Raw genomic sequence first — 25,014 nt, 5'->3', positions numbered from 1 at the left:
GCTAAGCACTGTGATAAAAGCTTTCCAACATTATCTCGTTCAGTCCTGATAACACTAAGAAGTATATATTCATATTAACCTCATCTTTTAAATGAAAAGGCATATAGAAAGAACTATGGCTGAGAGTCTGTCTAGATCTAGAGTCTGAACTCTTATCTATGATGCTCTGCTGCTTCCCTACTGGTTACTAGGTTAAGCATAGTTTTTCTGCATTTTTCAGAAAGTTTTGGGAACTTTTGTCCCTCCCGCAAAAGTAGTAGAAATGACTCCTGCATTAGTCCCGAACAGGACTAATCAGCCACAATCTCCCTTCCTCTCCCTTCAGATCAAGATCAGCAGTTCTCAGGAAACTCAGCAGTCTCTGATGCAAGAGAAGTTGCGGGAGCACCTGGCAGAGAAGGAGAAGCTGAGCGAGGAAAGGCTCCAGCAGGAGGAGAAGCTGAAAGCCCGAGTCCAGTGCCTGATGGAAGAGAAGGCGGTAAGGAGGCCCCTTCCTTCCCTTTCATGCTGGAAGGATGAGATGACCTTCCCCATAAAAAACTGAGGGCGCACATTTAGAGCAGAAACTTCAGCAGCAATCTTGATGGATGCCATGGAATTAAATTAATTTAAGAGGGTGAATGGAGACTTCTCCGGTAGTTCAGTGGCTAAGATCCCACACTCTCAATGCAGAGGGCCTGGGTTCTATCCCTGGTCAGGGAACCACATCCGGCAGGCCCCAACTGAAGATCCTATGGGCCACAATGAAGCTCAAAGATCCTACTTGCTGCAACTAAGACCCAGTGCACCCAAATAAATAGACATGTTTTTTAAAAAATAAATAAAAAGGGTGAATAATGTTGGAGGAATTAACATGAATCTTGGGTCTTAAAATTCAGAGCAGGATCAACTTGAGTAGGCACGGTTATTGCAATTTCTAGAAACAGTACTTCATTGGTTTATACACTGCAGCTGATTTTACAGATCTGAGGCATTACTACAAGTCCTGGTTTATGACCGACAGAGTGTTTCTAAGTATGTGCAAGACCAGCCAGTGTTATTTCAGTCTTTTGCTTTCTGTTTGTACAGATAAAGGGAATAAAATGGCCAAAATTGCTGCTTACTTTTCTAGAAAACGGCCAATTAAAGGATGCTACCAGCAGTGTCTCTCAACTCAGAGGTGCCTGTGAATCACCTGGGGATGTTGTAAAAAGGCAGATTCTGACTCAGCCCGTCTGGGGTGGAACCTGGGACTCTGCATTTCTGACAAGCTCCCAGCCAGTGCTAATGGCACAGCTCTGCAGACACATGTTTAGCGACAGAGTCTCAGACGAAGGTTTTACCCAAGCTGGCAGATAAGAACCACCTGGAAGCTGGTTGAAAATACAGATTCTTGGGCCCTGCCCCAGCCCCACTGATTCAGAATCTCAGGAGAAGGCCAGAAACTGCAGTTAATAGGCCAATTCTCCTCCTTTCCTTGAGTTCACCGTGTATTTTTTTTTATATTTATTTATATATTTGGCTGTGTCGCTTCTTAGTTGCAACACGCAGGCTCTTCATTGCATGTTGCAGGATCTTTCATTGCAGCAAATGGACTCTCTAGATGTGATGCACGGGCTCCAGTAGTTGTGGCTTGTGGGCTTAGTTGCTCCCCAGCATGCGGGATCTTAATTCCCAGACCAGGGTTCAAACCCATGTGCCCTGCATTGCAAGGAGGATTCTTAACCACTGGACCATCAGGGAAGTCTTGAGTTGGCCATTTTTGATATTCAGGGACCCACCATGAATTTAACTACCTCCGTCACCATCACCCTGGATCCCTGGTTCACGACTTTGGCTGCACTTCTGTCATTCAAGAGATTAAAAAAAATGTTAAGGCCTTGCACCCCTCCCCCTCCCCCACCCCCAGATTCTGATCTAGCTGGGGTGGGGGTGCAGCTCAGGCCCTGGGATTGGTGAGCTCTCCCTGGTGGTTCCCACGTGCAGCCACCGCAGAGAGCATCTCCCACGTACCTCAAAACAGCAGCACCAGATCCACCGAACCCCAGCACCTCCTTTCTTCCACCAAAAAGGACCAGAACTGCCAGTTCCTCCATCTCCACCAGGAACAGCTTGGTGACTTCCTGCCGGGACCCTCCTTCTCTGTCAGATGCCCCGACTCTCCAGGCCTCTCCAAGAGGCAGCGGCCTCTTCCAGTTTCATCTCATCCTCTAATCCGTGCCTCACTACCTCTTCTCTTTGCCTCTTTCTCTGCCTTTTGTGAAATAAAATATTAAAAAGAAAGAACCACCTGACCAAAATCGCCTGTGAGCCCCATACAGGTATATAAACAATGGCTTTAAATCAAGACAGGTCCCTTCAGAAGGGCAATTAGATGTAGAAGAAAAAAAACAATGCCATTCTATAGAGAGGGAAATAAAACCAGAAAGAACCTAAAAATCTTCAAAACCTTCACAGAACTCTCCACCTGTTTCCTCTCTCTTCTCTGTTTAATTTCTCCCTTCCCAAATGTCTTATTTTAGTTTCAGTTTTGGTTTGACTGTTTTCCACTGTGAATGTACAGTACTATAGCCCCAGCCTGTTCACCACCACCTTCGGCACCAGCCTGGGCCCTCCAGATGCCCCTTTGTAACATTGATTCCAACAGACACAGGGTTTCAAGGGCTGACATCAACCCCCCTTTAATCACGCCAAACTTCAGAGGGCACACCACCCCTTGCAGAGGGGAACACAAAGCCAGGGACCCACAGACAGACAGTACAGCTGCTCATGTCCACTACTGTCCCATTGAGGGTCATTCTTCCCCAGACACTTACATTGATTGGCTTGACCCCAGGGACTCATCCAGAAGTATCATCGCAGGCTTGAGTGCTAGGTTCCCCAATTTTAAATGAACATGGCACTGTCACCCCCCACCCTTTCTAAAAATATGTGTGTCAAAATTCATTAATTAAGCTCCTCCTCACAAATCCTGACTTGTCTTAGGACTCTGCTTCAATGGTAAGAAATTCTAGGTTCCCTTATAGAGCTTCTCTGGTGGCTCAGACATTAAAGAATCTGCCTGCAACGCAGGGGTTCAATCCCTGGGTCAGAAAGATGCCTTGGAGAAGGGAATGGCTACCCACTCCAGTATTCTTGCCTGGAGAATTCCATGGACAGAGGAGCCTGGTGGGCTACAGTCCATGGGTTGCAAAGAGTCAGACATGACTGAGTAGCTAACTTATGAAGCTATCATTCTTTTTTAATTATTATTACTATCTGCTAACCACATCCCCCTGACTTATGCACACACTAAAGGTTTAGATCAGGGGTCAGCAAACTTCTCCCATAAAGAGCCACATAGTATATGTTTTCAGTTGTGCAGGTCATGTCTTTGTCCTGATTTCTCAGCTCTGTGGTTGCAGTGCCAAGGCAACCCACGATGAGCATGGTGGAGTTCCAATAAAACTTTATTTACAAAAAAAAGCAGACAGTGGGCCACATTTGGCCCACATGCCATAGCTTGCCAACTACTGGTTCTAGAATCAAAGGGACCAGGGTTCAGTTTCCCATTGATGTGATTCATTGGTAAACATTCCTAATCTCTCTAAGCCTATTTCCTCCTCAAGAAAGTGGAAATGACAGAAGAAATGATTGATCTTTACTAGTGAATGATTATCGTGTGACAAGCATTTCATGTTCATCATCTCATCTGCTGCTTCTATCAACCCAATGCAGGAAGCACTCTTACTGTCCCCATTGTACAGATGGAGAAACTGAGGTTTCTAAAGCTTCTCACTTGCCCAAGACTATACCCCTAGGAAGAATCAGCCGCAGGCTCTAATCTGACCCTGCCAACTCCAGACCCCATTATCTTAGGCCCTAGATATACTGTCCACAGTTTTCCTTGGGTTTGTTGTGTGTTGAGATGTGAAAGAGTTAATCTGTGAAGGGCCTGGCCTGGAGTCCAGATTCCTACCATGGTAACTATGTCTATTAAACAACAGTCATGACTTTCAGGCTTTGGAGGAAAGCATTACTCAAGAGAAAAACAGAGCGAAAGAAGCATTAGAAGAAGAACGGAAGAGAGCCCAAGAGCTGGAGGACTGGTTAACCCGCCAGAAAAAGGTATGAGCTCGGGGAGGCAGAGCCGGCCTGAGCCCAGGGCAAGGTCAGGCAGCCAGGACGGACTCACCTGGGACACTCATCTGGGCCTGCCCACCCCAGCTGCCAGGCTCTCAGCTGCCCACAGTCTCCCCATGGGGATGCTGTGAGTAGTAAAGAGTTCACCTGCCCATGCAATGCCTAGCAGAATCTGGATTCCTGCCATCGTAATTCTGTCTGTTAAACACCGGTCATTGGTTTTCAGGCTTTGGAGGAGACCATTTCTCAGGAGAAAAGCAGAGCAAAGGAAGCATTAGAAGGACAACAGAGCAAAGTCCAAGAGCTGGAGAACCGCTTAACCCACCAGAAGGAGGTACGCAGCTCGGGGAGATAGGCGGCTCAAACCCAAACCCAGCTTGAGGGCCACGTGGAAGTAAGTTTCAAACCACAGCTGATGGGGAGTCGAGCGTGGCGGAGTTTCCTAGAGGGATTTGTCCGTGGGGGAGCTCAGCTACTTTAGGAAGAAGCAAGTGGGACTCTAGGAGAGGACCCTAGAGTTGTAACCTTGCGCCTACAATTTACACAAAAATTGTAAATGTCATAAAATACAATCCTAGGGGACACATCAGGATTGGTAACATGTGTGTTTTCTGCATGGAGACTACATCCTGAATCCTAAAAATGGAGGAATTTCAGAATCCTGGGACTTTAGGGCAACGTGAATCCAACAACATCCTAAAATGCCCCACACTTCATTTCCACCACCAAGAAATTTTCTACAGCCCAGGGAAGTCCATCCCAGTGTTGATGCCTTGGCTAGCAGAAAATTCTTCCTTTAGATTGAGTTGACTCAGATTCTCTTTCAGAAAAGGTTCCAACCCTCCACCCACCCCTCTGGGCTCCTGCAAGTCCCGTCTGCTTTCTCTTCACAGAGTAACCTTTTAGATGCATAAGAATAGAGGTACCAGCTCCTCTCCAGACACAAATGCCCTTCACAGGCCTGGAGCCTGGCCTTGGTCCCCTCCTCTGAGCTGCGACAGATTAACCTGTGACAGACTAGCAGCTCACTGGCTGAAAAGGGCTCATAGACATGTTATGCTTGGGCCTAGAGTGTTTTATCTTGAATTCATAAAATTTACTGACAAATCCAGATTCCCATCCTCTCTTGAAAAGTCAGGAAGACTGGCCCTCCTTTCTACTTGCAGCAGAAATGGACTGGAGCTGAACCAAGTAGCAGATGTTTGCCACAGTCCCCACCATTCCCTATTGCATTCAACACAACTCATTTCATTTCAGGTAACTGTTGAGCCCCTACAGGCATCTGGGTTTGCAGCCCATCATCTGCTTTCTTCCTAAACTGTTTATAGCCAAATCTGGACAGTTTTCCATCATGCAGTGGCCTAGAGCAGGACTGTCCTCGCCCCATTCAAAGATGTTATACTTCTGCTGATGTGTCCAAACTAGGTTTGGGGAAAGCCTTATTACATTGTTCACTTGAATATACTTACCTTTGGTCACTCTCAGATCCCTGGGTCTTTTTTACTCGACGTTCTCATTTGTGCTTCAGTCCTGGGGCAGTGTAAAGGGGTGAAGAGTGAGGCTTTGCATCCAAATGAGACATGGGTTCAGATTCCGGCTGGGCTGCTTACTGACTCAGTACCTACCTTCTTTAAAGGATGGCTGTGAGATAATGGTTAGAGATCATGTACAATGAAGTGTTTGACCCAGAATCATCACTCAATGAACGGTGGCTATTAATACCATCACTGTACTTCCAGTGCTGTTTAGGCACTTACTGTATGAACCCTCCACCACATCCCTACCTCTCAGAGTGAAATCCTTGCCCCGCCCCCCAGGAAGGGAAAAGAGGAACCTGTGAGTAGAGCTCATGCAGTTTGATCCTATCCAGGGAGGGGAGGTGTTTACATGTTGGGTTTCACTTGGGTCTCTGGTGCAGATGTGCTCTGCAGGCCTGTGTAAACAGTGTCAGCGCCTGGTCCTGAGTTATTTCTCCAGGGATGGCGAGGAAGAGGAGGGTCTCCCAAGGGTTCGCTGGGGCGAAATGCCACTGAGAGGTCATCTGCACAGGGATGGGAAAGCCCCTTGAACTGAGCGGTCTTGAGGTCATGGGGCACTTCAGAAGGGAGATTTAAGGACAGGCTGATGGTGGATAGCCCCAACGCAAGAGGAGTTGTGGCCGGGTCACCCACACCATGGACAACATCAGCCCGCTCCTCCCAGGAGGACCTCTCTGTGGCTTCTTGTCGGGAAATCTGAAATCAGAACCTCAGACACAGGCTTTGATCAACCTCAGACGGTCATGTGAGATTTTTCTTTCCATTAGACCTTCCTCCACACTGTCAGGGGCTTCCCAGGTGGCACTAGTGATAAAGACCCCACCTGCCAATACAGGAGACACAAGAGACACGGATTCGATCCCTGGTGAGGAAGATTCCCTGGAGGAGGGCATGGCAACCCACCCAGTATTCTTGCCTGGAGAATCCCATGGACAGAGGAGCCTGGTGGGCTGCAGTCTATGGGGCCACAAAGAGTCGGGCACGACTAAGTGTATTGCACACATGCATGCACCACACTGTCAGATGAATCTCTAAGAACGACAGAATCACCAGGTCACATGGCTGGTTTGGAGGTAACTTTAAAGGTTAATTCCCAAGACCCGCCCAGGAGTGTGGAGGCAAAATGTCCAAGGGGGACAGAACTTGGGCCTGAGTTGTGCAAGGACAGCCTTCCCTGCGGTGCCCAGCTCGGCGGCATAGCAAAGTCCTGAGTGTCGATGTGAGATCAGACGCAGTGGGGCAGCAAAATGTCTTACCCCTAAACCCACCTCAAACTTCAAAATAAACGTGGAGCTCCCATGATGTTAGTGCTCTTCTGCTTCGTTGAGGGCTGGTATTGGAACCGCTGAGTGTTGGAGTTTTTTAAACTGCTTTTCACTGAAAAAAATATACAAAAGTATATACTATTTCATCCATATTATGGATTGAATATTTTTGCAGGCTAATCTAGGACCCTAACCACAGGCTATAATGGAAACCACATTCCAACTTCCAGACATCTGACAGCCAATGGTGTTTAAAACACAACCCATTCCAGGACTCCCCTGCTAGTCCAGTGATTAAGAGTTTGTCTTCCAATGCCAGGGGAGTGGGTTTGGCCCCTGGTTGGGGAGCTAAGATCCCACATGCCTGGCAGCCAAAAAACCAAAACATAAAACAGAAGCAATATTGCAACAAATTCAATAAAGACTTTAAGTTTGGTGTGTATAAAAAAGTAATAATAATAAAACCTATTTGAGAGTTGAGGTGCCTTTCTTGCAGTGACTAGAAACAGGGGCTTTGCCGGCAGCTTCTATCCTTCTGCAATTTGCATAAACCATTTAACTGAACGGCTCATCAGCAAGTTGCTTCCTGGATAAAAAATCCCTGATTATGGGCACTAAATACTAACCACAGCCCTCTCATCCCCTCAAAGCTTCCCTTGTGAGGTTGGTCCCCTCCCCTTCCAGAAATTTGTGTGTGCGGCTCATTAATTCAATACACTGCCCTCTTTTAGAAACCTGATTCTATTTCAGAGATTTATTTCAATAATGGGAAATTCCATTATTAATGAGATTCTTCTTCTTATCAGAGAGGCAGCCTGGCACGATGGTAAGAACTCAGACTCCGTAATAAGACAGGCTTGGTCACCTTTCCTCACTGGCTCCCTGCCGGGGCCTCTGCACACGAACAATATCAGGGCTCAGTTCTGGCCTCTCCACTAACAAACTGCAGGACCCCTGGGTCCCCAGGAACTTTCCACTCTTTAGTTTCCTTACCTATAAAATGGGGACACAACTTCTCTGTGGATGAGGATGCTATGAGAATAAACTGGGTGAGGAGCACTGGCCTTGGGCCCTGGCACATAAGACCAGCCCCCAACATTTGAGCTACTGTCGTTACTATTGGTATCATGCTTACTAGCAATTTCCCCCGCTAAATGTGCAGGCAACCAAAAAGACCGGTCATTGATTTTCAGGTTTTGGAGAGCAGCATGGCCCATGAGAAAAGAAAAGCCAAGGAAGCCTTAGAGACAGAAAAGAGGAAAGTGCAAGATCTGGAGAACCACTTAACACAGCAGAAGGAGGTATGGGGAGCAGAGAGAGAGGACGTGGGTGGTGGCAGCCGAAAGCCCTTGGAAGCAGCTTCAGAACCAGATGCAAGACTGTGTTTTGGTACCCGGATGTAGAGCAGGTGGTAAAGCAGCCTGATGGGGAGCTGTGCCGCTGATCAGAGTGGCTGATGTCACATCACAGGACTCAACAGCTGTATGACCCTAGGGCAGACCACCTCACCTCCTGGACCAGTTTCATCATCCATAACATGGGGAGGCTAACTACCCCTGCATCATGAAATTAAACCAGTTAGTGTTTTTCGGGGCTTCCCAAGTGGCGCTAAAGACTTGGGTTCAACCCCTGGGTCAGGAATATCCCCTGGAGAAGGACATGGCAATCCACTCCAGTATTCTTGCCTGGAGAATCCCTTGGACAGAGGAGGCTGCTGGGCTACAGTCCATGGGGTCGCAAAGAGTCAGACATGACTGAAACGACTTAGTGCACACAGCACAGTGTATATTAAGTACTTAGACCTGCCCTCACCCACAGAGGACCATCTCCATAAGCCCTGCTGGTCAACTGCCTGGGGAGGAGAGATGCCCTCAAGGGGATACGCCTGGTTGGAGTCTGGGTCAGTCCTTCAGCCAGCATCCTCTTCCTCCTCATCACTGAAAGGTATTTAAGAGGCAACCCAGCGTGGGCACAGCAGAACAACACCCTCCTGGCTCCATCCTCCTAGTTTCAGAGATTCCCAAGTAGACCCTCCCTGGGCTAATGGTCAGGTGTAGAGACAAACGATGCAGAGGAAGATGGAGTAGACAGGAACATAACCAGCTCACACGGCAGTCACATCAAATAAACGCCCGGGGTCAGTGCCTTCTGGAACAAATGAGAAGTACACCCTGGAGGAGAGTGATGTGGGAGGGGAGAGGGGAGTCCAAGCACCAGGCCGGGGCAGAGCTGGTGACATCCCCTACAAGTCCGGGAACTGGGCTCACCAGCCTCACCTGCATGGAGCCACCATGAAGGCAAACCCCCAAGGCCAAGAGGAGGGATGGATGCCCAAGCCATGCCCTGAAAGTCAAACAGGGGCTCCCTGGAGCCAAGAGGCCAGGTGGCAGTGCCCTTAGTGACCTGTGGTGGCATCTCTAGGAGCTGGGCTCCAGGGAGTGCAAAGAGACACGTGCCAGCCCCTTGGAACGTCCAGAAACGGCGGACAACTCAGTGAATTGTTTGATGCAGTTGTATTCATCCATCTGCAAATATTTATGGAGTACCTGCCATGTGCCAGGCCCTACTGGGTGTCAGGGATACTGCAGAGCACTAGACGGGCCATGGCCTTGCCCTCGTGAGCCCGCCGCTCTAGGATGGAGGGCAGACAGCCATGTAAACAAACGCCCAGGTGACCCCAGAACCACAGGCTGTACAAAACCAGCATGAGTTAGAGAGTGGCCAACAGGCAGGGAGGGCCTCTCGTATTTGGTGACATTGAGTGAGACCTGGAGGGCAGAGGAACACTACAGTGACATCCGCGGGAAGAGAATGCCCCAGGTCAGGGGTCCCAAGTGCAAAGGAGGGCGCCTGAGTTAGCCAGGGGGTGGTGGGGACAGGGCGGGAAGAATGAAATCACACTGGAACAAGATGGAAACCAAAGGGGAGGGATCAGGGCAAGAAGGCCAGAGGGAGCCGCAGAGTGGGGGGCAAAGCGAGGCGTGGCAGGAGAGCTGTGTGGGCCAAACAAGTTGATACCAGTTCCTATTGCAGCTCTGCCCTAACGTGTCGTGTGACCCTGGGCAAGCCCCTCTCTGTGCCCTCATCTGTAATGTGGGTGTAGTGACAGAGATTTGTTGTGAGGAGTCAGTGCATTCATTGTGAAACACCTGCCCAGGTGAGCTCAGAGTTCAGATTGAGTGGGGAGGACGGTGTGCATGGCGGGGTATGGGGGCAGGACAGTCAAGCAAAGACCTTGGCAGGGAAGTGAGGTCAGAGTCCACACAGGGTGAGGGAACACCGACACAGAGCAAGCCTTGTTAAGGGGTAGAACCCAGGCTGTGGTCAATGGCATCCCCCAGGCATCCCTTATACAGGTGGGCTAAGGGCAGAGTTTTATAGCATGCGCCCCTGCTGAGCAGGGTGGCAGACTCTGGGCCAGCCTACGTATGAACACTCAGGCGCATCTCCTGCCTCCATGTAGGGTGGGGCTTCAGTCAGGAGGACAGCTCAGGCAAGGTCCAGACACCAGGTGGCAGAGTGGCTAGGGCGGGGCACTGGCATCTGAACTGGCACCCAGTGGTGCGACCTTGGCCCATTACTCGTCCTTGTACTGCCTCATTTACAGCCTCCATGCCCTTACCTGCAGAATGGAAGGCAGATGCCACCTGGGGGGTTGCGTTCACTACACGGCGCAGGCACTCGTGTAGCATTTACAGAGCAGGCAGCATCGTCATTATCATTTTCATCTGTAATTTTCCAAGCAGCACAAAATACGAGAAGGGCGCACGCCCTCCCACAGAGCATGCGGTGGCCTCTTACATCAGGCAGGACGCAGCCTGGCAGGGTGGGGACTGGATGGTCTCAGGCAGACTTGGCAGTGGGAAAATGCCAAGCCCATGCAGGGAGGAGAATCAGAGTCCAGGTGCAGCGGCGAGGCCTGTGTGCAGCGCGGGGCAGTGGGGATGGAGGCCAAGGGCGCGATGCGAGAATCAAAGGGTTGTTGGGAAGATCATCTGTTCTCCAGGACCACCTATCCCCAAAGCATAACAGTTTTCAATAGTTTTCCCTTTTTACCCAATAATGCACATTCGCTAAAGAAAATTTAGAAGATCCAGACCAGTGAAAAGAAGAAAATATAAATGACCATAATCTCAATTGCCCCAAAATAGCCATTATTTACATTCTGGTACATATCTTTCCAGTCTTTTGTTTATGCATAGATAAATTATTTATTTCATTAAAATGTTCTCGTGGACATTATATTTATGTGGGAGGCATCACTCCAAGAGTTTCAACAGCTGCAAATAGTTTCTTGACCCCACTCTGGCTGTGTCCCTCCTGGGGCTTGTGTAGGTGAGGCTGGGTTCCAATCCCCTCCCCATCTCAGGATCTATGGGGTAAATGTTCTCTGCAGCAAACTGTCCTGGACTTCGGTTTTTAGACCCAAGCCTTCGTAGGTTGGAGAGAGACCGCCGGTGTCCTTTGAAACCACAGACCTCAGGCCTACTGGGACAGGAGGCATCCCCCCACCCCCACCCCTGCCCTTGGCCTCACTTGCCCCACCTCCCAGAAGCCAGGTACCAACAAAGGACCACATTGGTGCCACCGTCTGTCCGTTTAGTAGTTCAGTCAGTGGCTCAGAATCAAACGCCTTGACCTGAGCACTCACCAGCCTGTCACTTCCTGCACACCAGCCCAGAAACCCTGAATGACGAATAACTCTCTCTGTTGAGGACATAACTAACCACGACTTGACTTCCGGTTCTCATGTCTCTCTCTCCAACGGGCATCATCTTCCTTGAGCTCTAGCTCCCCAGCCCTGACTCACTGGTGTCAACTATTACTAATGCTAGCTTTCCCCTTGGGTGTCACTTCCCTTCCTTTCTCATGCGCACACCCTCATAACGCTTGTTGTTGACTTCCAGATTTCCGAGAGCAGCATCGCCTATGAGAAAAACAAAGCAAAGGAGGCCATAGAGAAGGAAAAGAAAAAGGTCCAAGATCTGGAGAACCGTATAACCAAGCAGAAGGAGGTATGCCTCTCTAAGAGGAAAGAGGAGCCAGCGTGACTGAGTGCCGGGCTCCGGGGGCAGGCGGTCTGGTTCAAATCCCACCCCTGCCGCCATCTGGCTGTGGGACATTAGACAACAGTTAGCACCTCCGTGCCTTGCTTTGCCCGCTTATGAGATACAGATGATCCAATAGATCACCCTCGTGGAGCTGGGAGACTTGATGTCTAACACACACAGAGACAAGTGTGTCCAACACACACCTGACACACTCAGTGAATGCTGTGTGTGTTGGCTGCTTTTATTATTATTACGAAGTGGAGAGGCAGAGTCTGAACCCAGGACCATCTGCCACCGGGACCCCCTCATCCTCACCGCTCCTCTGTCTGTCCTTAAGCTCGCTGTGGGTTCAGCTGCCTGGAGTCAATGTCCGACCGCCTTGGTGCTGTTTCTCCACCAGAACCTGTCACCTTCGCTATCAGCACCTTCATCATTAAACCACGTTTACGATTCTCACTGGGAGTAGGAGACACGGCTGAAGTTTGTTATCCAGGACCTTGTCTCAGGCATCTCCAAGCTGGAGGACTGAATTCCACCCTCCTGGGTCCCAGCAGTACAAAGGGCACACACACACACACACACACACACACACACAGATACAGGTCAGTGTCTCAAAAGTCACGGCAAGTGATAAACAGACAACCTGACAACAATGAGTTAGATTCAAATACAGGCAAATACAATTTCAAAGGATTGTCAAGACCAGATGGGACCAAACAAGTCTTTATGTCTATTCACATCAGTCTTGGATCATTTTCTTTGAAGAACGTTTCCCTAACATTAATACACATAGAATCACTGTGGAGGGGGTGGTAATTTTAAATGCCCAATCCCTGGACTTTAGCCCCAGAGATTCTGATTCACTCTCTATAGAGTGGACTCAGGAATCTGTACTTTTAAAGCAGTCCAAGGGGTGCTGGTGCTCTTGGAACGACCCTGCTCAAGGTGCCAGTAAACCATGTCTGGATTACCTATCCGTAAGGGCTTCCCAGGCAGCATAGTGGCAAAGAATCTGCCTGCAGTGCAAGAGACAAAGGTTCAATCCCTGGGTTGGGAAGAGCCCCTGGAAGAGGGCACAGCAACCCATTCCAGTATTCTTGCCTGGAAAATCCCATGGACAGAGGAGATAGGGCTATAGTCCATGGGGTTGCAAAGAGTTGGACACAACTGAGCACGCGTGTGAACGAATGCACACCCTAGCACCACTTTAAGAGGGGCCTTGACCAACTGGAGCGTGTCCAGAGGATGAGCTGGATGAAATGATGTGAGAGTTGTCAGCTCTGGGCTGATGCACATGTGCAGGACTCCTTGTGGGCAGGTGGACGCTGCCCAAGAGGGAGCCCAGGAGGGGCCATCTCTCCATGCAGCCTTGTTTCCCCAATGATTCACATGCGTCCTCCATAAAATACTTCAGTTAGGGGTAGCAGAAAAGGAGGAATTAGAATTTTAAAGTAGATTATTTGGGGCAGAAAATGGATTAGGAATGAGATTAATGCAAACAAAAAAGTGTATCACAAAATCAGTGAATGGGTCACAGTTTTTATTAGCCCAGTGAAAATGAACACCCAGTGGCTGTGTAGCTCACTAGACAAAATGGACCAAGTGCTCCTGGAAATTAGACCATTCTGGGTACTCAACCCAGAGAACATCTGTCCTCAGGATCATGACAGAGGAGACTAATGCAATCAACAGTGTCGTCAACAGCAGCCTTAGAGAAAACAGCAGTAACACCGGAGGGAAGATCTTGTGACAACCCTGCAGGCAGGCTGATGGCATCACATCAGGTGCTGAGAAGTGGGACTCGACCCCAGGGACTCCCCACGCACCAGGATAGACCAAGGAAGTTCAAGGTCTAAGACCCAGTCAGACATAGGGAGGCTTATTTGCATGCCGTTTTACTAGCACACACAGGAGAGCATTTGAAAAACTGATTTCATCTCTACGGGTGAAAACAGGATTTATATGAGAGAAAGAGGAGAGAGGGGAGAAAAATAAATTCAGACCTGCTGGAACCCTGGACTTGAGTAAGCTGCTGAGTAGCTGGCAAGGAGCAAAGATGCCAGGCAGCGTGTTCTGCCCTGAGGCAACCTCATGGCCCATCAGATAAACCATCTCAGTTCTCTGTGGATTCCTCGGGACGGCTGGAGTGCTTCTGCTGTGTGCTGTGCCTGCCGCTGACCCCCAGGGAGCGCCTCCTCAGGCCAGGTCCGCACACTGTCTGCACTGGGACTTCTCAACAGTAATGACCACATCACGACCCCAAATAAGAACAGACAGAGTTCAGTGGTGGTACGGAGAGAATGAAGCTTCTCCCAGGCGAGGCTCACAGGCATCACATGATGAGAACCATACTCTGTTTTGTTTCAAAAAAAAAAAATCAGTTTCATTTCCTAGTTATAAAAGGAGCACCTGGGATCTCCCCGGCGGTCCAGTGGTTAAGACTCCACGCTTCCAATGCAGGGTGTGTGGGTTCAATCCCTGGTGGAGGAACTAAGATCCCACATATCATGTGGCCACGCCAAAAAATTAAGAATAAATTTTAAAAAATAAAAGGAGTAACTGCTCTAGAAATTTTTAGAAGTATGGAAAAAATCATTCATGAGTCCACCGAGCAGAGTTACCAGTAATGAAATTATTTTATTTTTTATTTTGGCCATGCTATGCAGTGTGTGGGATGATAGTTCCCTGACCAGGAATTGAACCCACACTCCCTGTATTGAAAGCACAGATTCCTAACTGCTGGACCAAAGAAGTCCACTAATGACATTTTGATGTGATTCCTTCCAGACCAGCTTTATGATGATCACTATGACAGACATGGACAAACATCGATTTGTTACAAAGTTATTTACACTGTTACACTGTGCATGCTGCGTTTTGACTTAATATATTACAAGTATGTCCACAGATCATTGAACTTTCTTCTGCAACACGCCAGTAAAGGATGACCTGGGTTTGCACTGTGTTGGGTGAACCTTGATTCATTTACCCTTGGGCACGGGGGTGTCTCTCTTTTCAGTGGAGTGAAAAATGCTTGTCTGAGCAGCTCTGTGTCAGGGGCTTTGTGTACGTGTGGGGTTACGTCCTTAGGATACATCTCCAAAAGTGGAATCAGTGGGTCACAGGATATGAACATTTTTAGGCTCGTGAAACAGGTTCCCAAGTGACACTCTCAGAAAGGTCATACCGGTTTTCACTGCCTCCGACAGAGTCTGGGAATGCCTAGCACTGCACCTCGAGAATATGTTTTGTGCTGTGCTGTGCTTAGTCATTCAGTCGTTTCTGACTCTTTTCCACCCTATGGACTGTAGCCTGCCAGGCTCCTCTGTCCACGGAGATTCTCCGGGCAAGAATACTGGAGTAGGTTGCCATGTCCTCCTCTAGGGGATCTGTGCAACTAAGGGATCGAACCCAGGTCTCCCGCATTGCAGGCCGATTCTGTACCATCTGAGCCACTAGGGAAGCCTGAATACATTTCAGGTAGGATTAAATAATGTTCATGAATAGGTTACATACAGTATGATTCCGACTATGTGACACTCCAGAAAAGGCAAAACTAGGGCAATAATAAAAAGATCAGGGATTGGTAAGGGGTGGGAAGATGATGAATAGATGGAGTGCGTAGGGTTTTTAGGACAGGGAAGCTATTCTGTGTGATTCCATAATGGTGGATACATGTTATCATACATTTGTCCAAATCCATAGAGTGTATACCACAGAGTTGAACCCTAATGTAAACTATGAGCTTTAGGTGCTAATGATGGGTCAATGTAGGTTCATCAGTTATCACAAATGAGATGATCTGATGAGGGATGTTGATGGTAGGAGAGGCTGTGCCTGTGGCGGGGGTGGGAATTAAAGGAAAACTTTCTAATTTTTCTGCTCAGTTTTACTGTGAACCTAAAACTGCCCTAAAAAGTCAAGTCAAATAAGTAGATGAAGTCCATCCAGCCCCAGCACAGTGCCTGTCACAAAGCCCACTTTCTGCACTATTTGGGGAGGGACTCAAGAAAGAGAGTAGAATTTTGACAAAGATGAGAAGAATGGGTCCGAGGAGAAGGTAGAAGATGTTGGGGACACGGCGACTGGAGTCTAACCATCCCAGGGTCCCCAGGGGAGGTCATCTCAGGGCCTAAGTCACGGAGTAAGTTGGAGGAATGTCCTGAACACAGATCCTATGACTCGAGGGTGAAGAACTCGGCACATTTATCCTGGAAGACAGATTTAGGGAGAGACATGACAGCCTTCTCAAATATTTAAAGGGCTGTCTCGTACGAGAGAAATAAAACTTGTTCAATGAGCTCCAAGTAACAGAACTGAGCTCAGGGGCCAGAAATCTCAAGGAGATAGATCTCAGCTGAATTTGAGTTCTGCAATAATTGGAACCTTCCAGAGAAAGCATGGACTTTGGACTTTAAAAGGATCAACAGAACAATAACAGAACAGAGGTCCCCTCCTCTCTGAAAACAGGGGAAGGGGGAGGCTGGGGTAAATATTTACACCTGAATTTCTGTTCATTTGATATTTGCTGTTTGTCTAGGAAATGGATTTAAAAATGCAAAAAGAAGACATTTTAAGTAATAAATTAAATGATGCACTGGCCATGCTAGAAAAGGCTCAGAAAACAAAGATGGCTGAAAGTCTGAAAGCAGAGAACCTCACCATGAAATTAAATGAAACATTAGCTGAACTGGAAACTGCCAAGACGAAAATGGTAAGTCAGTGCCTTCCAGGGAAGGCAGAATTCTCCCTTCGACGCAAGATCATGATGCCGTGTGTGGTTTAGACCAGGGGTTCTCAGCCTCCGTACTGTTGATGTTCTGGGTGGGTGACTCTCATGGGGAGTTGGGGGGCTGTCCTGTGCATTTTAGGATGCGCAGCAGCACCCACTGAGCTCCACCCAGAAGATGCCAGTGGCACCCTACCCCAGGTGTGACCACCAGAACTGTCTTCTGACTTTGCCACATCTCCCTGGTAGGGGGGGAGGGGGAGGGGAATCACCCCCTGTTGAGAGGCATTAATTTAGTATGAAAGGTAGACAGAAGCTATAACACCCTCTCTCCAGGGCCTTCTGAGATGATGTAATTCAGGCTACTCCCAGGATCATACAGAGCAGCCCTGGAGTTTAGGGGCCAGTGATGATTCCATAGAATTTAAGATAGCCTTTTTCAATTTTAGCTTGACCTTCAAGGCCCTTCATCATCAGGGCTCAATATTGCAATGACCTGTCATTCATACATTTAACCGGCAGGTCCGTGGACAAGGACATAATAAGGACTGACCAGAGGGAAGTAGAGAGGGACTGGGCTTGGAGAAAGCAGCTCAGGGGTGTGGCATGTGGTGGCCATTCCCAAGGTCCTGAATCACAGGACCTGGACATTCGGGGTAGCAGAGGAGTGGGGAAAAGGAGTTGCTATGGAGGGAGTTACCAGAGAAATGGCAGGACTTGCTAACTGATTGACAGTTAGCTCCTGAGGAGAGGGAGTCCCGAGGAGAGGGAGGAGCTAAGGAGGCAGGCGAGCTTCCAGCCAGGGCACCATGGAGGGGGGCGGTGATGGCACATGGGGTTGCTGGAAAGATAGAGGTTGGGCTGGGGGATGGGGGCAGGTCTCTTGTGGGAGAGAGACTGTTTCCTGGAGAAGATAAAGCATTCAGACTTAACCGAGGGTAGGGGTATCAAAGTTCAAAAGTTGCCCAAACTTTTAGTGACACATTAGATTTGGGGCAGGAAGTGAGACATGAAGACTAAAGTTGGAAGAGAGCCTCAGTGGAGTGATGGTTGAAGGAGGGGGCGTGTGTGAGCATCTGGGGCAGAAAATGTCTGCATCCGGAGGAGAAGAGAGGCCCATCGTGTTAACAAGGAATGGAGAGCGAGAAGGATGACATCATCCCGAGAGCGGGAGAATGACATCATCCAGGTGGCAGGAGACCTCATCCTGAGAGCAGAGGAAGGGGTGGGGGGAGTGGGAGGGGAGCAAGGATGAGGCACTGAGACTCAGGTGTACGGAGTGGCTGCAAGAGGGGAGGGTAGTCATGGGAAGGGGTGTGACTCACCATCAGGAGGCCACTGGTAACTTTTGTTTTTAAGAAATACAAATTTATTCACTTTTTCTTATAAAGTTGTTCACTCATTAACTCAGCCAGTACTTATTGAGCATCTGGGTCTAGATGCTGTGGCAGGGATCTGGGCTCTGATGCTGTGGGCATATCGGTAAATAAGAAAAGGTAAGTTTCTGTCCTCGTGGAGTTTCCATTCTAGTGGGAGCAAGAAATAAAGACATGAGATGGTTCACATGGTAATAAGTGCCTCGGGGAAAATAAAACAGGATGATGTCTTCTTTAGATAGGCAGTCCAGGAGGACTTCTCAGAGGAGGTGACATTGGAGCTGCAGCCCAGCACAGCTGGAAATTTTTTCACATGGAATCAGCCTTGTGAGGAGCTGGGGGAGGAGTGTATGGGCAGAGGGAACAGCACGTGCAAAGGTCCTGGGGCAGGCAGAGCTCAGTGCCAGTGGGTGCAGAGGGGCCGTGTCGTTCCTGTTCTTGTCGTCTTACCCAGCTCCCAAGGTCACATGAACCATGTCTGTTTCCCCAGATCATGATGGAGGAGCGGATGCAGCTGCAACAGCACAGAGTAATGGCCCTCCAAGAGGAGCAGGAATCACAGAAGCACGAATTTGAAAAACAAATCATGGAATACAAGGAACAAATCAAGCAGCACTCCCAGACGATCGTGAGCCTTGAGGAAAGACTCCAGAAAGTGACCGAACACCACAGAAAGATAGAAGGAGAGATCGCCACGCTGAAGGACAATGACCCAGGTCAGTCCAAAGAGACGCCGAGGGAACCTTAGCGTTCAGGGTGGGTCCTGATGACCGTGTGGGTCCCTCCAGGCTGATGGACAAGAAGAAGTCTGCGTCTCATTTAAAAAGCCCCTCTATTTCTGGAGGCCCCTGTCCTTGTTGCACTGCAAGGTTAGGTGCCCTCCAGGCCCAGGTTCAGCAGAAGTAACACGATGAACAGAGACAGGCTTTGTGCCGAGCAAGTCAGCCAGGGAGCAGCACAGGCTGCTGGGGCTGTGAGTGGTGTCAGAACACACGATGGGAATCGTCCTTTCCCCATGGAAGCATCCCGGGCAGGGCCCTTTCAAAGGCATCTCTCTGCCATCAGCAATTTGCGGCTCTGTCTAATGCTTTTTCACAACCAGCTGGGGTTTATCTCTTTTTTTAAAAAAAAAAAAAAAAGCCTGAAGAAAGAACTCAGAGTTGTGAGCACTTATTTGCCCTGAATGACCAAGGGTGACAGATAAAACTAAAGACAGTGAGCTCTTGGAGAAGAGTTCTGGAAGTAGGGGCCTCGGCCTAGGGTTTCTCATCCTGAGCGTTAATATTGCCACGTGGGCTAAATCAGCTTCCCCGGTGGCTCAGCAGTAAGGAATCTGCCTGCCAGTACAGGAGATGTGGGTTCAGTGCCTGAATCGGGAAGATCCCCTGCAGAAGGACCTGGCAACCCACTCCAGTATTCTTGCCTGGGAAATCCCATGGACAGAGGAGCCTGGAGGGCTACAGTCCATGGGGTCGCAAAGAGCGGGACACAACTGAGTAACTGAGCAGGCACATGGAATGCAGTGCTCTTTTTTGGGACTTTCCTATGCACTTAGGGTGTTGAGCAGTGTCCCTGCCTCTACCCACTGCATGCCCGCCCCCCACTCCAGTGTGACAGCCAAAAATGTCTCCAGACATGGCTAAACGTCCCCCTAGGGGTAAACTCACTCCTGGTTGAGAACCGTGGTCCTAGTCTCAAGCCAGCTGGACAGGCTGTCAGGACTCACCTCACGAATACATTCATTCAGCACGCTTAGCTGAGCAGCTCTTGTGTCCTGAGCTCATTCTAGACACTGGGAGTTCAGCTGTGGACCACCAGGCGGCATCCCTACAGTCTGCCAGGTCACTGCCCTGACAGGAGACGCGGCATGAATAGGGCACCACGGCAAGAGCAGGCTGGGACTTGGTTCCCAGCCCAGGCCCAGTGCAGAGGGAGGGTGTTCCAGCTCAGGGCACCATGGCAAGAGCAGGCTGGGACTCGGTTCCCAGCCCAGGCCCAGCGCAGAGGGAGGGTGTTCCAGCTGGGACACTTCTTTTGTCACCCCAGACTTAGATCCGTGCCTGCCGTCAAGCAGATGTTCCATAAGCATCTGTTGAACAAATAAACGAGCGAGTGAACTGAGGATGGGGGCAGAGGCGGAAACTGGAAGGCAGTGGGCTGAGGAGTAACTGGGGGGTGAGCACAGGACGAGACTCTTATCTGAGTGGAGAGCAGGAAATGGGGCAAGGAGGTGTGACCCAGGGAGGGGTTAAGGCTCTACCTCTCACCCCTTAACAGAGTGGTTACCAGCAGGTCCCAGCAATGCTGTGCTCACTTCCACAGCTGTCAGTGGTATCAGTGGGTGTTAATCGCTTCAGTTGTGTCTGACTGTTTATGACTCTATGGCTTGTAGCCCACCAAGCCCCTCTGTCCATGGGATTTCCCAGGCAAGCATACTGGAGTGGGTTGCCATTTCCTCCTCCAGGGGATCTTCCCGACCCAGGGATCAAACCCATGTCTCCTGCGTTGGCAGGCGGATTCTTTACCACTGAGCTACCTGGGAAGCACCACCACCTGAGAGAGTAGCTGGAAAGATGTCACAAGCTCATGCATGGGGGAAGGGCAGCCTGTGACACAGAACACATGGTGTTTCACATTAGGTGGAGAGGGCTGGGGGTGGAGGGAAGGATTGTCAGTTGAGGTTTGCTCTGTTGATAAGCAAAGGGGAAGGAAAATATCTCTTGCCTGAGGACTGTGATGACGCTCACGTGTCCCTCTGATTCAGCCCAGGAGGGGGACGCACAGCCGGACCCTGCAGCAGCACCTCTAGGGGAGAGCAGCTCCAAAGATGCAATGTGCGACCACCTGATGTGAGTACTGGATGGGACTCCTGCTTCTGGTCACACTGTCAGAATCTGACAAGAGTTGAGTCTGTGCAGTCCTTGCTGCTGGTTGAGTTTCTCAGTCCCTTTAGTAAGTCACACTGGTGTCATGGAAAGATCTGGGTAGATCTAAGTTCAAATCCTAAACTCAACACTCTCCAGGTATGTAGCCCCGGGCAGGTCATGTCCCCTCCTGTGCCTCAGCACCCCCGGCTTGTGAGATAAGGAAGCACATGAATGCCAGCTAATGTTACTACTTAGCTATTTTCCCCAAAGACCTACCTGAGGCAAGCCCATTTTGGGGTTTCAAAACAGTGGAAGCCGTTTGGTGGAGTGGGGGCCCAGAGAGCGTTAAAAGTTAAGAGGTTAGACTAAATGACCTTGAAGACCCCTCCCAACCCAAAGGTCCATATCTGGAGCCTCAAAGAAGTGAAGTGATATTACTCAGTTGTGTCCGACTCTGTGTGACCCCACGGACTGCAACCCACCAGGCTCCTCTGTCCATAGAATTCTCCAAGCAATACTGGAGTGGGTAGCCATTCCCTTCTCCAGGAGATCTTCCCAACCCTCAAAGAGCTGACAATTTCCAGAGAAACAAAACCCATGGATGGGAAAGATCCTGAAAGACACTGCCAAGCATCATACAAAGCAGAAGGTGGTAACATGACGCAGAGAAAGGATTCAGAAAGTTTCTCAAAGAAGGCAAGCCACCAGCCTGAGCCCTGCCCCATATACCAATTACCAAAGTCTCATGTCACACAGGTTTTACCCCAAGAAGGCAATGACAGACAGACTCTCAATCTCCATGTTCTGAAAAGTTTGTCTCCTCCTGTAAAGTTCATGTCTCCTCCTAAACTCTGTAAAGAAAACAGTAGCCATGACCTGGAAAAGAATCAGCATCAAGTTGTTCTCTGGTTCACTTCCTTAATGATGGACACACTCGACACAAAGTCTCATCCTCAAGTTGGAAAAGTCACGGCCAAAGAGATTAGATAGACAGACAGACATGTATGTGCATGTGTGTGATCCATTCCAGTGATCACCAATCTTTTTTTTCAATTTTCACATGCAGCCTGCAAGTATTTTGCTTTATTCCATAATAAACACAGACACCACCTTCAAAGGTCTATATAAGAGGAGGCTGTGGTTCAAAAGACTGTGAATACAAATGAAGTGACACTAATACCTGCCCAGAGACTCAGTCATGTCCGACTCTTTGTGACCCCTTGAACTATAGTCCATGGAATTCTCCAGGCCAGAATACCGGAGTGGGTAGCCATTCCCTTCTCCAGGGGATTTTCCCAACCCAGGGATCAAACCCAGGTCTCCCACATTGCAGGTGGATTCATTACCAGCTGAGCCACAAGGGAAGCCCAAGAATACTGGAGTACATAGCCTATCCCTTCTCCAGCAGATCTTCCCAACCCAGGAATCGAACCTGGGTCTCCTGCATTGCAGGCAGATCCAACCAGTCCATCCTAAAGGAAATCAGTCCTGAATATTCATTGGAAGGACTGATGCTGAAGCTGAAGCTCCAATACTTTGGCCACCAGATGTGAATAACTGACTCATTAGAAAAGACCTTGTGCTGGGAAAGATTGAAGGCAGGAGGAGAAAGGGCTGACAGAGGATGAGATGGTTGGATGGCATCACCAATTCGATGGACATGAGTTTGAGTAAACTCCGGGAGTTGGTGACGGACAGGGAAGCCTGGTGTGCTGCAGTCCATGGGGTCGCAAAGAGTCAGACATGACTGAGCAACGGAACTGAACTTAACTGAGAGACTCAATCTCTAAACCCCCTTTGCAGTGTTTCCTCTTGCCCCAACACACACATGCACATACACACACATGCACGCGCACACACACACCACACACACACACACACAATATGCTTCTCTCAGGGCTGGGGTGTCTCATACATGCTCATAAGGCCCTCAAGGTCCCTCTCCCACCATCACCTTGGGCCCCTCCCATGAAACATCACCTCCCAGTCAGCCACCCTGATCATTTTGATCCCAAAGACACACTCTCTGGGGTGTGGGACCAAGGACCTGCCCTCATCCACCTCTCTGTGTCCCCCGCTTAGTTCTCTGGGCCCCCAGAGCCCCTACATCCCCAAAGGGTCACTTGAAGACCACCCACTCATGTGGTCCCTCTTCTCTCCATCAGGAATTAAAAGAAGCTGGTGAAAGCACAGAAGCCATACTGTCCTCTTCTCTTTCTTTTTCCTCATCCTCGAAGAATCCCTGAACCCACACACACAAAAATAGCCTCCCCTCTTCTTTGCGCCAAAGATCGAAAGTCCATGAGAGCATTGGTTCCTGCTGACAGACGGTTGAGCAGGAAGAGGTGTCCTTTTGATATTAGTTGTATTTCAGCCTCAGAGCAAACTCAGCCAGGATCCTTTGTTCTGTCTCCAAGTGTTTCTTTATAACGAAGGTGCATCAAAACGGATTCTTGTTTTGAGAACTTTTCAAGAGTGTGCTTATCAGCCTTGCTGGGGTGGCATCATCCCCAGATTGGACCATCACTGATGGAGGATCACATTGCCTTTTTACTTTTCCCCTTCCAGGCACTGGAGCATCACCACAGAGATGGAGCTGAACTGACTTGGTCTGTTTTTTTATGTGTGTGAATTTCAGAGAGGATTTATTGACTGCTCAGAAGGAGATCCTGTCTCAGCAGGAGATCATCATGAGGTTAAGGAAGAACCTGACTGAAGCTCATAACCGAATGTCAGACCTGAGAGGTTTGTACAATTGCCTGTGTTTCTCAATTTCCCAACCCACTTTGAGAAAGGAAAGAAATGGGTCTTTGGGGTTGGAAGGCCGGGCATTTAAACCCTGCCTCGACCTGCTGTCCTGGGCCATCACAGCACTTGTAACTCAGGATCAGCAAAAGCTGCGGGTACTGAACTGATTCCATTTGATATGGGATCACAGGGAGCATTCTCACATGGCTCCACACCTCTGAGTAGAAATGCAGCTTTCTTTTTCGGGGAGAATCTCTGTCGACCACAGAGGATTTGTCTGTAGGAGCAAAGGCTTGGAGGTCATCCATGGGCCCCCCTCACTTGGCAGGCCAGCCAGCACAAGTCCTAGCGCCCACCAGCTTATGGACCTAGAGTAAGTGTACCCTAGGTCTCTCCTGCCTCTGATGCAAAAACACTCGCCACACATCTGCCTGTTGGGCCTCCTCCTGTCCCTCACGTCGACATCAGGACCCACCTAGAGTAGGGGCAAGATAGCTCTGAGGTCTGTTCTCTTCCGGATGGGCACAAGTCTGGCTGAATATTCCTACTTGGCTCCTCTTCTCCACAGACTTATTTCTGCCTCCCTTCTTCTTGCTTGTTAGAGCTGCCTCTTCTTTCCTATCCCTAACTTCCACCATTTAGCCAAAGGGCAGGAGTCGGGAGGTATAATTAGGTTTAGGAGGGGGTGGAGGGAGGGTGAAGACTATTCCTTTTATCTGGTCCATCTCAAGCCCTGTGTATCCCAGACCTTCAGTTGTGTTTACTCCCTGTGTCTGGACCAATTGATGTCCCCAGGACTTTTACAGCAGGATTTTTCAAAGAGGGATTTCCCCCTTCCAAGATATGAGAGCTTGCGGCAGAAAGGCTAGAATCGGGAGGCATTGGACCTAGTTCTGGATCTGCTATTTATTAGATGGGTGACTTTAGACAAGTCCCTTGACCTCTGTGAACCTTGGTTTCTGCACCTGTGATGTGGGGCTGTTACTAGGAATTGCCTTGTAGGGTTGCTATGAAGATCCAAGACAACGTAGGGGTCTTAGTTTGGATTTTCCCAGAAGCAGACCCCGAGACCAGAATTCCACTGCAGGTGGTTTATTTGAGAGATGATCCAAGGGAAAACAGCAATGGAAGGGAAGTGAGACAGGGAAGGGAAGAAAGCAGATAAAGAATTGCCATGCTGTCTGTCATCAGGCACAGTGGGAGACAGAGCTTAATTCTGCCAGGGAGGGGGTGATGCTGGGGAGCAATGTGGTCACAGCCCTCTGAGTGCCACCTGGACGGGGAGGGGGCTGGGCTGTGTGCTCCAGCCTGTCTCCACTGGGCCTCAGTTGGAGGCTGT

At 49.4% G+C, this 25,014-nt stretch overlaps 1 protein-coding gene across 9 annotated transcripts in view; it reads left to right on the top strand.

Annotated features, from left to right (window-relative positions):
- The window catches only part of FHAD1 (forkhead associated phosphopeptide binding domain 1), a 165,397-nt gene that overhangs the window by 116,177 nt on the left and 24,206 nt on the right, over positions 1-25,014 (top strand). For 8 of the 9 annotated variants that reach the window (XR_011560881.1, XM_070768459.1, XM_070768461.1 and 5 more), the window contains 9 exons: positions 326-478; positions 3,979-4,086; positions 4,328-4,435; positions 8,098-8,205; positions 11,812-11,919; positions 16,496-16,669; positions 18,551-18,776; positions 20,825-20,909; positions 23,566-23,672. Coding sequence is in view for 8 of the 9 variants with exons in the window: in XM_070768459.1 (XP_070624560.1) it covers positions 326-478; positions 3,979-4,086; positions 4,328-4,435; positions 8,098-8,205; positions 11,812-11,919; positions 16,496-16,669; positions 18,551-18,776; positions 20,825-20,909; positions 23,566-23,672 (1,177 nt within the window). In the remaining variant the exon portion in view is untranslated. The remainder of the gene's footprint in view (positions 1-325; positions 479-3,978; positions 4,087-4,327; positions 4,436-8,097; positions 8,206-11,811; positions 11,920-16,495; positions 16,670-18,550; positions 18,777-20,824; positions 20,910-23,565; positions 23,673-25,014) is intronic. The other variant, XM_019976876.2, reaches the window with a different exon arrangement.

The sequence above is a fragment of the Bos indicus genome, chromosome 16 (assembly GCF_029378745.1).
Source record: "Bos indicus isolate NIAB-ARS_2022 breed Sahiwal x Tharparkar chromosome 16, NIAB-ARS_B.indTharparkar_mat_pri_1.0, whole genome shotgun sequence".
NCBI classification, from domain to species: Eukaryota; Metazoa; Chordata; class Mammalia; order Artiodactyla; family Bovidae; genus Bos; species Bos indicus.
This window is presented reverse-complemented; position numbering and strand designations above follow the sequence as displayed.